This window comes from Mycena indigotica (genome assembly GCF_014461135.1).
Source record: "Mycena indigotica strain 171206Taipei chromosome Unknown Mind.scaff0011, whole genome shotgun sequence".
Taxonomy (NCBI): Eukaryota; Fungi; Basidiomycota; class Agaricomycetes; order Agaricales; family Mycenaceae; genus Mycena; species Mycena indigotica.
The window spans coordinates 1,154,438-1,164,446 of NW_023503010.1; the positions used below are offsets into that span (position 1 = coordinate 1,154,438).

The following is a 10,009-nucleotide window of genomic DNA, read 5'->3' on the forward strand; positions in this document are numbered from 1 at the left end:
AACTCAGGATCGGGTCAAACCAGGATCTTCCAAACAGGGCAATGGTTCGAATAGCAACAGGACTAGGGTTCCTCTCCAAAATCTAGAGGAAGAACAGGATTTTCACACGTCTTCGATGAATTGGGCCAAATGGGACAAGGAGAAGAAGCTGCGGTCCTTATAGGATTTGATGAAAAAGGAAATCCTCGCATAGAAGAACTGTACCAACCTGTTGGAGGGCAAATGACAACCAGGAAAATTGTGGAATCATATTTATTGGCATCGAAAAATAAGTTGGCTGGATTTGGAAATGATGAAAATGCCACAAAAATATTTGAAGAATTTATGCAAGGCAAAATCGACAATTCAACTGGAGTACCGCATACAGTTCTGGCAAATGTTTTGGTGGACCCCAAGGATAACAAGCTGGAGCATAGGGATAGGGGAGAGAGATGTGTATGCTGTCAGAGCATTGACTTCATTGATCCGCCAGAAGACCCGAAGACGTCAGAAGCGAATGTATTGATCGGGGATCAAGATCAGGAACCGAAGTCTGTCTTTGCGGGGAAGAAATATAAGCCCGTGGGGTTGAAGGTTCGACCGGTGTATACTGAATTGCCGGACCGGTACCGAATTCGAAGGAAGATTACGGGTGATCCGTTAGCCGAAATGCCACCTTTAAATCCAAACCCGCCGGAGTATCAGGATAAAAAGCGATATACTCGGGAGCGAATGGAAGATCTGCATAAACGGCATTCGGACTTCTTGCAACCTGAAGAAATGAAAGCATTGCACGAATTAGTCAGCAATCAAGAATATGCTTTCGCCTGGACAGAAAATGAGAGGGGAGACTTCAGACATGACTTCTTTCCACCAGTGGAATTTCCAGTGATTGAACATGAGACTTGGGTGGAAAAGACCATTCCAATTCCAAGGGGACAGTTGGAGGAATTTTGCAAGGTGATCAAGAAGAAAATTGATGCTGGAGTCTATGAGCCATCAAATGCATCATATAGGAGCAAGTTCTTTGGAGTTATCAAGAAAGATGGGAAAAGTATTAGACTGGTTCATGCTCTGGAACCTCTGAACGCTGTTACTATTGCTCATTCAGGAATTCCACCAGCAACTGAAGAACTAGCCAATCACTTTGCAGGGAGAGCATGTGGTGGATGTTTAGAGCTCTATTCTGGCTATGATGCCAGGGACATTGCAGAAACTTCAAGGGATTTCACTACTTTCCAAACACCTTTTGGAGCTATGAGACTTGTCAAACTCCCAATGGGGTGGACCAATAGTGTTCCTATTTTTCATGATGATGTGACTTATATTCTAGAGGATGAGATTCCACATGTCACTCAACCATATATTGATGATGTACCACTAAGGGGACCTGGATCAAGATATTTGCTACCAGATGGAACACCTGAAACAATCCCAGAAAATCCTGGCATTCGCAGATTTATCTGGGAGCACTTTCAAAATTTGAATAGGATCTTACAGAGGATGAAATATTGTGGAGGGACTTTCAATGGGGCAAAATCAGTGTTATGTGCTGAAAAGTTCCATGTTGTGGGGCACCTCTGCTCTTTTGAAGGAAGAACTGCAGATGCTGATAGAGTTGGAGTTATTGCCAGATGGGGACCTTTGAAGGATGTCTCTGCTGTTAGGCAATTTCTAGGAACCGTGGGAGTTTTGAGGATGTTCATCAAGGACTATGCTTTGATTGCAAGACCAATCCAGAAACTCACCAGGCAAGATGTAGAATTTGAATGGGGTGAAGCACAGGAGAAAGCTATGGACAGGTTGAAGCAAGCTCTGATAAATGCTCCAAGTCTCAAACCTCTCAACTATGAATGGGACTCAGACATTGTCATGGCTGTTGACACCTCTTGGATGGCAGTTGGCATTCAGATTTACCAATGTGATCCAGATGACCCAAAGAAGCGCTACTATGCCAAGTTTGCTTCAATCCCACTTAACAAGAGGGAAGCAGAATTCTCACAGCCAAAAAGGGAGCTATATGGTCTCAAAAGAGCTCTGGATGCCATGAGATATTGGTTGTTAGGGTGCAGGAGATTGGTCATTGAGACAGATGCAAAGTATATTCAGGGCATGCTGAACAATCCAGGAATGGGTCCAAATGCAACAATCAACAGATGGATTGAACAGATCTTGATGTTCAAGTTCAAGCTCAAGCATGTGAAGGGAGCAACTTTCCCACCTGATGGATTATCTAGGAGAGAACCTCAGCCAGGAGATGAAGTGTGGCCAGATGATGAAGATGGCTTGGAGCCAACAATTCCACCAGAGATGCATGAAGAATGGGATTACTTTGCAGAACAGCCATTGGAATTTGAAGACTTCAAGACTGACATTGACACCAGAGGAGGCTATATGCAAGATTTGACAGGTCTGGCAAACAGTATTCAGGACTTTCAGCAGGAGTTGGAATCAGCTCAACAAGAAAACAAGGCGGTATACCAAATGGTCAAAACAGCTTATGACGCTGAAGGACTAGAAATGCCTGTCTATTTGCAGTATGACACCTCTGAAGACCTATTGCTACCAGATGAAGCACTGAAGATTGATGAGGCTGAGAGAGAGCCTTATGATGAAGAACACAGACATAAGGGAGTTCAGCAACAAGATGACAAATTGTCAACCGTGGAAGAATGGCTGAAGAATCCTTTGGAGCGACCAGATGATATGGAAGATGACCAGAAGTATAACAGGTTTATCAAGTTTGCAACAAAATTCTTCTTGGGCAAGAATGGCAAATTGTACAGAATTGGAAAAGACTCTATGCACAAATTGGTAGTGGAGAAAGAGCACAGGATGTATATGATGAGAGCTGCTCATGATGCTCTAGGACATAGAGGAGGCTTTGCAACTAAGGCCTTGCTAGAGTTGAGATTTTGGTGGCCTGACATGGACGGAGATGTGAGGTGGTATGTCAAGACTTGTCACTTTTGCCAGATTAGGAAGCAGAGCTTGATGAGAGCTCCGCCTGTGGTTGCAAAAGTACCAGGAATATTTCAGAAGGTCCATGCAGATGTGATGTATATGGCTGAGAAGTCATATGGGTTCAACTATGTGGTGGATGCTAGATGTGCTTTGTCAAGATACATTGAGGGAAGACCAATCAGGGAGCAAAATGCCAAGTCGATTGGGCTATTCTTACTTGAAGACATCATATGCAGATGGGGATGCCCTGGAGTACTAATCACAGATAATGGCTCTCCTTTTGTTGCTGCAGTCAAATGGTTGGAGGCCAAGTATGGCATCAAAGGCATCAAAATTGCACCCTACAACTCTCAAGCTAATGGAATTGTGGAAAGAGGGCACTGGGACTTGAGACAGTCACTATTTAAAGCTACTGGAGGAGATCTGAAGAAATGGTATTGGTTCTTCCGTCAAGTTCTCTGGGCAGATAGAATCACAGCCAGAAGAGGCATGGGATGCTCCCCATATTTTGCAGTTACTGGAGCACACCCAACATTACCTCTGGATTTAGCAGAAGCAACCTGGCTAGCAGAATATCCAGATGCCATTATTTCTACAGATGATTTAGTTGGACTCAGGGCAAAAGCATTGGCCAAGCATGTCACACATGTGGAAGAAATGAAGGTTAGAATGCTGAAGGAGAGGATCAAATCAGCAGCAGAATATTCCAAGAAATATCAACATGTCATCAAAGATTTCCATTTTGGGCCGGCTGATATTGTCTTAGTCAGAAACACTGTTGATGAAGATTCTCCAAGTGCCAGAAATAGGGAAAGATGGTGGGGACCTATGATCATTATCAGAAGGACACAAGGAGGTGCCTACATTGTGGCAGATATGAATGGTGTAGTATGGCAGAAGAAGATTGGGAGATTTAGAGTGGTGCCATATGAACAGAGGAGAAAACTCACTTTGCCCAGACCTATAGAGGAGTTAGTGGATATCTCTAAGGCAACTCTGGACCAGTTAGAAGCTGAAGATGAGGAGGATCTGGAGTATCAGGGGCCTGACTATCAATTTGATGGGATCAATATCAGAACAGAAAACAACACTGGAGGTGCTCAAGTGGAAGAAGAGTTCTCTGATGAAGATGAAAACCCTGAATTATTGGAAGATGACCCTGAAGATTCTGAAGAGGAAGGAGGACTTAGACGTTCAAAACGTGACCGGAAACCTAGAGAGCGACAATGGCTTCAGCTGGATTCGAACTCAAGATTTTCCAAATTTGGACTTAACCAATCCTCAAAATAATTTAATATGCGAAAATACAGGTTACATAAATATTTGATCAACGGTTAAATTACAGGGAGAATCCTGGGTAATGCTCAATAAACTGAGTAGGGTTGGGACCTGGTCTAGGATGATCAAAATTAGAGCAAATACTGTCCCACAAATTCAAGGAACTGGTGACCCAGAGAGAGTTGGGTTGGGCACGACGAGCGTTGGCCTTGGCTCTGAACTGGGCAGCCTCAGCAATACACATATCGTAAATCAAATCTCCAGTGCGATCTTCGACAGGACCTTGAATAGGAGAAACATTGCCAATATTGGCTGATCTAGCCCAAGAGAACTATCAGCAAAACAGGGCATGGAAAGCGAAAGAAATCGGCCAAAATGACCGGCAAATGCACAGACATAGATGGATCAGTGAATAGAAAGACAAACACAGCAGGCAAACAGCCGAGCCATATTGCTGCAGGCCAGGATGGTGATGTATTGAACGAATAAATGAACAACCAGAAGAACAAGAAATAGCATAAAAGAACAGAAAGAATAAAGCAAGACAGAATAACAAATAAAACTAAAGAAACACAGAGAAAACAACAGGAAAATAACTCACAAGTGCAAAGAGGAATATCAGAATGTAGAAATGGAAGAATTGGATGGATAGAGACGGACGAATGCCTAGAAGACCGAAGAATTGAAGTCAAATATCAAGATGGCGAAAAGCGAGCTGCCACCTCATCCACCAGCAGAGAGACATTGCCCAGTGAACGGCCGTGAATGGATTGAGAGGAGATGGAGATTAGCATTGGCACTCTTGACGGCTCGAGAATACGACCAGAAGACCACCGAAGTTAGCCAGAAATGCGACGAGTATGGATATGGCAGAAGAAAAGATGTGGTGATCAAATTAGTCACCACTGATCCAACAATTACCGATGATGCCTTGTGCTCGACGATGAGTGAGGACACTCAATATTTGTTTTTGGGGGAGATGACGAGCGCTGGATGCGCGGACCGTGGGAAACACACACAAGCGCCCCACAGGGCAATTTTCAAAAGCCCAGCTGTGGGCTGAGGCGGATTCGAACGCCTGAACACTCGGTGACCCGGACCGAGTCGCGCCGATGCGGACATCAGAACCGGAGGCGGTGGAGCCTTGCCGGTGGTTGCCAGAGCGCTAGAGCTGCAGCAAGAGGATCAAAGAACGTCCCCAACCGGTGTGCAATGCGTCAACGAGCGCACGCGAAGCGCAACAGCGACGCCGAGGAAGCGCGTGACCCGGTGTGACGAAGGGCTGGCCACCAGGCAGCTAGCGGGAGGCAGCAGTGGTGCAGGCGCAGAGGAGCGCTCAAATGCGGGGGAAGATAGTGCCGACTCCGGGATCGGCATCACGATCGGGCACCGGAGATCGATAATCTGGAGGCGGTGAAGCCTTCACCGACAGCCGCCGGACGTCAAGAACGTGTCCCGCAGCATGAACAAAGCCATGGGAACGATATAGATGTGGTGTGGGCGCCATATATGTGGCATAGGCACAACATTGCAGCCCACAACACGTTAGACACGCGTCGCGGAGCAGGAGAGTGGGACCGGGCAGGCCGGATCGGCGGTCACATGACCGAATCGCGGGGCTACGCCGTAGGCCGAAGATGGGGGCCGATCAAGGGGCCGGACCGGCGGTGCTTCCGCCTCAACTCAGCGCTTCAAGGAGGTCCCCTTGGGACGAATTTGGTGCTTCAAGGGGAGCATTAAGCCCCTGGAATGGAGAGCAGTGTGTCAAGGAGGTAGGAATGGAGCGTTGGCGCGTCAAGGAGACGCATCAAGGGGCTCCATTCTGGGGTAAAATGGAGAAGAGGCTGCGCTGGCCGAACGCGGGGGCCGATCACGGGGTCGCGTCTCGGGGAGCGTACCAAGGAGGATCAAGGGGATAAATTCAGGAGGTGCCCGATTGTCGGAGCCACCCCCGATGGTCTGGAGCTTACAAATGCTGGGCACCTAAGAGATATAAATTGGGCATGCATTGTAGTAGTAGAGTAGTGAAGTTTGGCTTGCCCCGGGCCCTCGCGGGGTTGTGTTTTGGTTCCGTTACGTTGTCTCCGTTATCGCCGCTGTCTACGATCGTCTCCGTTATCGCCGTCTGGTCCGTTAAGTCCGTCTCCGCCGTTGTATTGTTCCGCCGTCGTCTCCTCCGTTCCGCTTCAAGTCTTGTGACCGTGTTCAACCCCGTGCCCCAAAGTTCAAGATTACCTAATCGCCTGCATTGCGCCCAATTACATAATCGACCCGAAGTTGTTGTCTGAATTGCAACTGCTATATACTTTAGTAGGAGCCCCCGAACTTGCGCGCTTGTGAAAAACCAAACTACCCCAAATCAAACTCCGACGTGATCCGATTGATCCAACTGATCCGAAGCTCGGCATAGGTGGTTTAGGTCCTGAATAGGTTGTGTATTGTGTTGTGTGTGTTTGTTTGTTTGTGTTTGTGTTGGAGTTGGGTTTTGTGTGGTTTTGTGTTTCTCTTTTAGTGTCTGTGTGTGTTCACCTTTCCAAGCGTTTCAGCCTCGTCGCATGCCAAGCCGCCAAACACCAACAAAGTTGGGGTAATTGGAAGCGCTCAGTAAATCTTCATTGCGTAAAAACCAAATACCAGAGACGGATATCGGAGTCGATTGCCAGAGTCGGCACGGATATAACAACCTAATATGAAGTATGCCAAAACTGATTTAAGATTAAGTTTTAACATAGAGGTAATAAGATGTAAACTAATGTAATCTGGTGTAAAAAAGTGTATGATAGTTGGGGGGTTGGGTAAAAAAGGTAATAGATGTAATGGTGGTAAAATGGGCTAACATATTTTAAAGTAGTATACATTACCCACAATGAGCCCAAATTGCTGGGGAGGGCTCTGGAAGGAGGTTTTTCCTGATGCACACGGGACCTGGTGCAGTGTTAATAAGTTATAGAGCCGCTGCATCAGCGAGGCTGTGCCTGGCACTGTGGGGCGTGCTTCTTGCTCCCACCATCGCCCGTTGTGGCAGCGGGACTGCGTCGCGTTGGGCGATGAACGGGCCCGCATCATGATCGCGATGATCAACGCCGCTGATACTAGTAGCTGTCCCTGGCCGCAGGCTGCGCGGATGAACAGATGCTGATGTGCGTTGCCAGCCTGTGCGCAATGTAAAGGTGCGGGCTCTGGCTGGGAGAGTGCTAGTGCTCCCGCGGATCCCCTTCTTTGCAGCCCTTCTGCTATTCAGCCCGCGGCTGAGGACGAATTTTCTGACCACAATCCCGATGCCGTACGCATACCCGCCGCGCAGCCCGACGCTCTCCGTCGCGACGGCAACGACGCCGGCCCCCGAGCTGCTCGCGCTGGACTTCGCGGGCGTCGAGCTGTGCCCGAGCCCCGCGACCGCGCTCTCGTGCTCGTACCAGAGCTCGCACGTGCTGCCCGCCTCCCCGCGCGACTCTCCCGTTGACAACGGGCCGGCGTTCCTGAGCTCGCCGCTGGAGATATCGAGCCACGGGCTCGACTACGACGACGACGACGACGACCGCGCGCCGCTGCTTGGGCCGGGCGCGCCCGAACCTAGCAGCAGCCCCGGGCCGCGCACGCGCCGGCTGTTCCCGCACGCGACGCACAGCGTCTTCCTCGGGACGTCCCGCGCCGCGAGCATCCGCGCGGCCCTCGCGTTCCCCCCGCGGCGCCGCGCGCGCACCGTCGACGACACCCTCCCCCTCCGCGCCGTGCAGCACAGCCCTGGCCCCGCCCCTGACGGCAGGACTCACGTGCACGCCCACTCGGACGGCGGCATCCGCGCAGAGTCCCCGCACACGTGGCGCGCGTTTGGTCTGCGGCGCCACGCGACCCTGCCCGTCTTCGTCTTCGGCGCCGTCCCGGAGGAGGCGGTGGCGCCCGGGCCGGGGCCGGCGGGCGGCTTCCGCGGGACGGACCAGCGTCCTCGCAAGGCGCGCACAAGCAATTCATCCTGGGGCGACCAACTCCGGCTGCGCGAGAGCATCTCGCCCGCGGCGTTCGGCGCGGCGACCGGCGCAGAGGAGCTCGCCGAGTTGGACGAGCCGGTGCGCGAGGCGCTGTACGTCAACGCGGCGCTGCGGGCGCGCGGGCTGGCGTACGAGCCCGTGGTTCCGCCTGCCAGTGCCCGGGCGGGTGAGCACGTGAGCGCCAACCTGAGTCGGCGCAAGTACCCGGTGCGCGTGTCGTCGCTGAACCCGGGGCCGGTCGTGAGCCAGGACATCGCGGCGCTGCACGTGGCGGTGGAGGAGCTGCTCAGCGAGACGAGCCAGATCACGTCGACGCCGTCGCTCCAGGCGAGGGCGCCGAGACAGCCGCAGAGCCGCGCGCTGCCGACGCCGCCGCTGAAGCTTACGGCGGGGTCCGGGCGGCAGAATGTGACGCCGCTGCGCGCGGCGCGCTCCGTGCCGGACTTCCGCTCCGTAAGGATCGCGGTGTCAGCAAGCTGATGTGGCGGAAGGGCACCTGCGATGAGCTGTTGAAACTGTGTATTTATAGTTGGCTACTAGTATCTGCATCGGCGGGATCTGTAGTGTTTCAGGTGTTCGAGTTGTGCCATGTTTGCACTGTGTTTTGTTGATGGTGCTTCTCATCCTGCGGGCCGGCGGCACACGACGGCCGTGACGCCGTCGGATCGTTTACGGTCTCTACCCCACAGCTATATTACATTGCCTTACGACTACGAGTACCTCGTCCGTCGTATTTCTAGGGGTCCGACCAAGATAGGAAAACACTAGTATAGAATAAATCATGTTGACATTGACCTACTAGTACTTATATCCTCACATTCCTGATTCCTGTGCGATGATACATTCTAACAATTTAAATTTCATTCGTTTACCACCTGCCGCGCTTGCAAATATACTGTAGTTTGCATCAAGAAAATATTTTTGACCCCGCACCTTGCAGGGTTAGAAAAACTTATGAAGGCTTTGACAGCGATGGGAAGTTTCACAAGTAAGTTGAAGGCGTCAAAAGAAAGGATGTTGTGGCAACAGTTATATAATTAATGTCCGTTGAAGTAGTCCGTGCAATTATCGCTCTCGTATCGTAAAAGTCTGTTTGCGGTCATTACTAGATTAGAGTCCGAGGGAGCCCAGGACGGCGCCGAGGCCGAGCGAGCCGAGAATGCCTGCGACGGGGCCAACACTGTGAAAGAAGCCATCAGTCTACGCGGTGACAGGACAAAGAATCCGGCTTACAGGCCAGCAACGAGTGTAAGCACGCCGGCAAGGAGCCCGTTGAGGCCGACGAGCACGCCGTTGAGCGCGGTGTCGACGGTGCCGAGGAGGCCGGCGAGCCCGGCGACGCCGAGCGCCTCCACGGGCCCGAGGGTGTCCGCGATGTCGGTCACGAGGCCGGCGGCGAGGTCCGCGACGTCCTGCGCCGTCTGGCGCCTCTCGGGCGAGTCGGGGAGGTCGCGCAGCCCGATGGAGAGCAGCGCGAGGGCGGTCGTCGCGGTGTTGAGCGCCGTGCTCAGCTCGAAGATGAGCGGCGAGAGCGCGCCGGCGGTGACGGCCGTGCCGCTGGCCACGAGGGAGTCTGCGGGTGGTCAGATCATGGTGGCGATTCCGGGATTGGTAAGAGGAATACCAATTTGGGGGAGGATGCCGCTCACGGACCCCTCGAGGGTGTTGAGGACGCCCGTGATCTTCGCGATCGATGCACGCTTCTCCAGCTCGGCGGGTGTGGGTATCGGCGTCGGGACAGCAGAGACAAGTGCGGTAGACGCAGCGAGGAAGAGCGAGGCAAAGCGGAGAGCGAACAT

At 51.7% G+C, this 10,009-nt stretch overlaps 2 protein-coding genes across 2 annotated transcripts; one reads left to right on the plus strand and one right to left on the minus strand.

Annotated features, from left to right (window-relative positions):
• Positions 1 to 7,499: 7,499 nt before the first annotated feature.
• On the plus strand, positions 7,500 to 8,690 carry MIND_01164800 (uncharacterized protein; the record flags this gene model as incomplete). Its single annotated transcript, XM_037368168.1, has 1 exon — positions 7,500 to 8,690. One exon carries the CDS (start codon positions 7,500 to 7,502, stop codon positions 8,688 to 8,690), a length of 1,191 nt encoding a protein of 396 aa, XP_037215094.1.
• A 630-nt stretch (positions 8,691 to 9,320) lies between these two features.
• MIND_01164900 (uncharacterized protein) lies at positions 9,321 to 10,009 on the minus strand (the record flags this gene model as incomplete). Its single annotated transcript, XM_037368169.1, has 3 exons — positions 9,321 to 9,390; positions 9,444 to 9,783; positions 9,835 to 10,009. The coding sequence occupies 3 exons, from the start codon at positions 10,007 to 10,009 to the stop codon at positions 9,321 to 9,323; spliced, it is 585 nt and encodes a 194-aa protein (XP_037215095.1).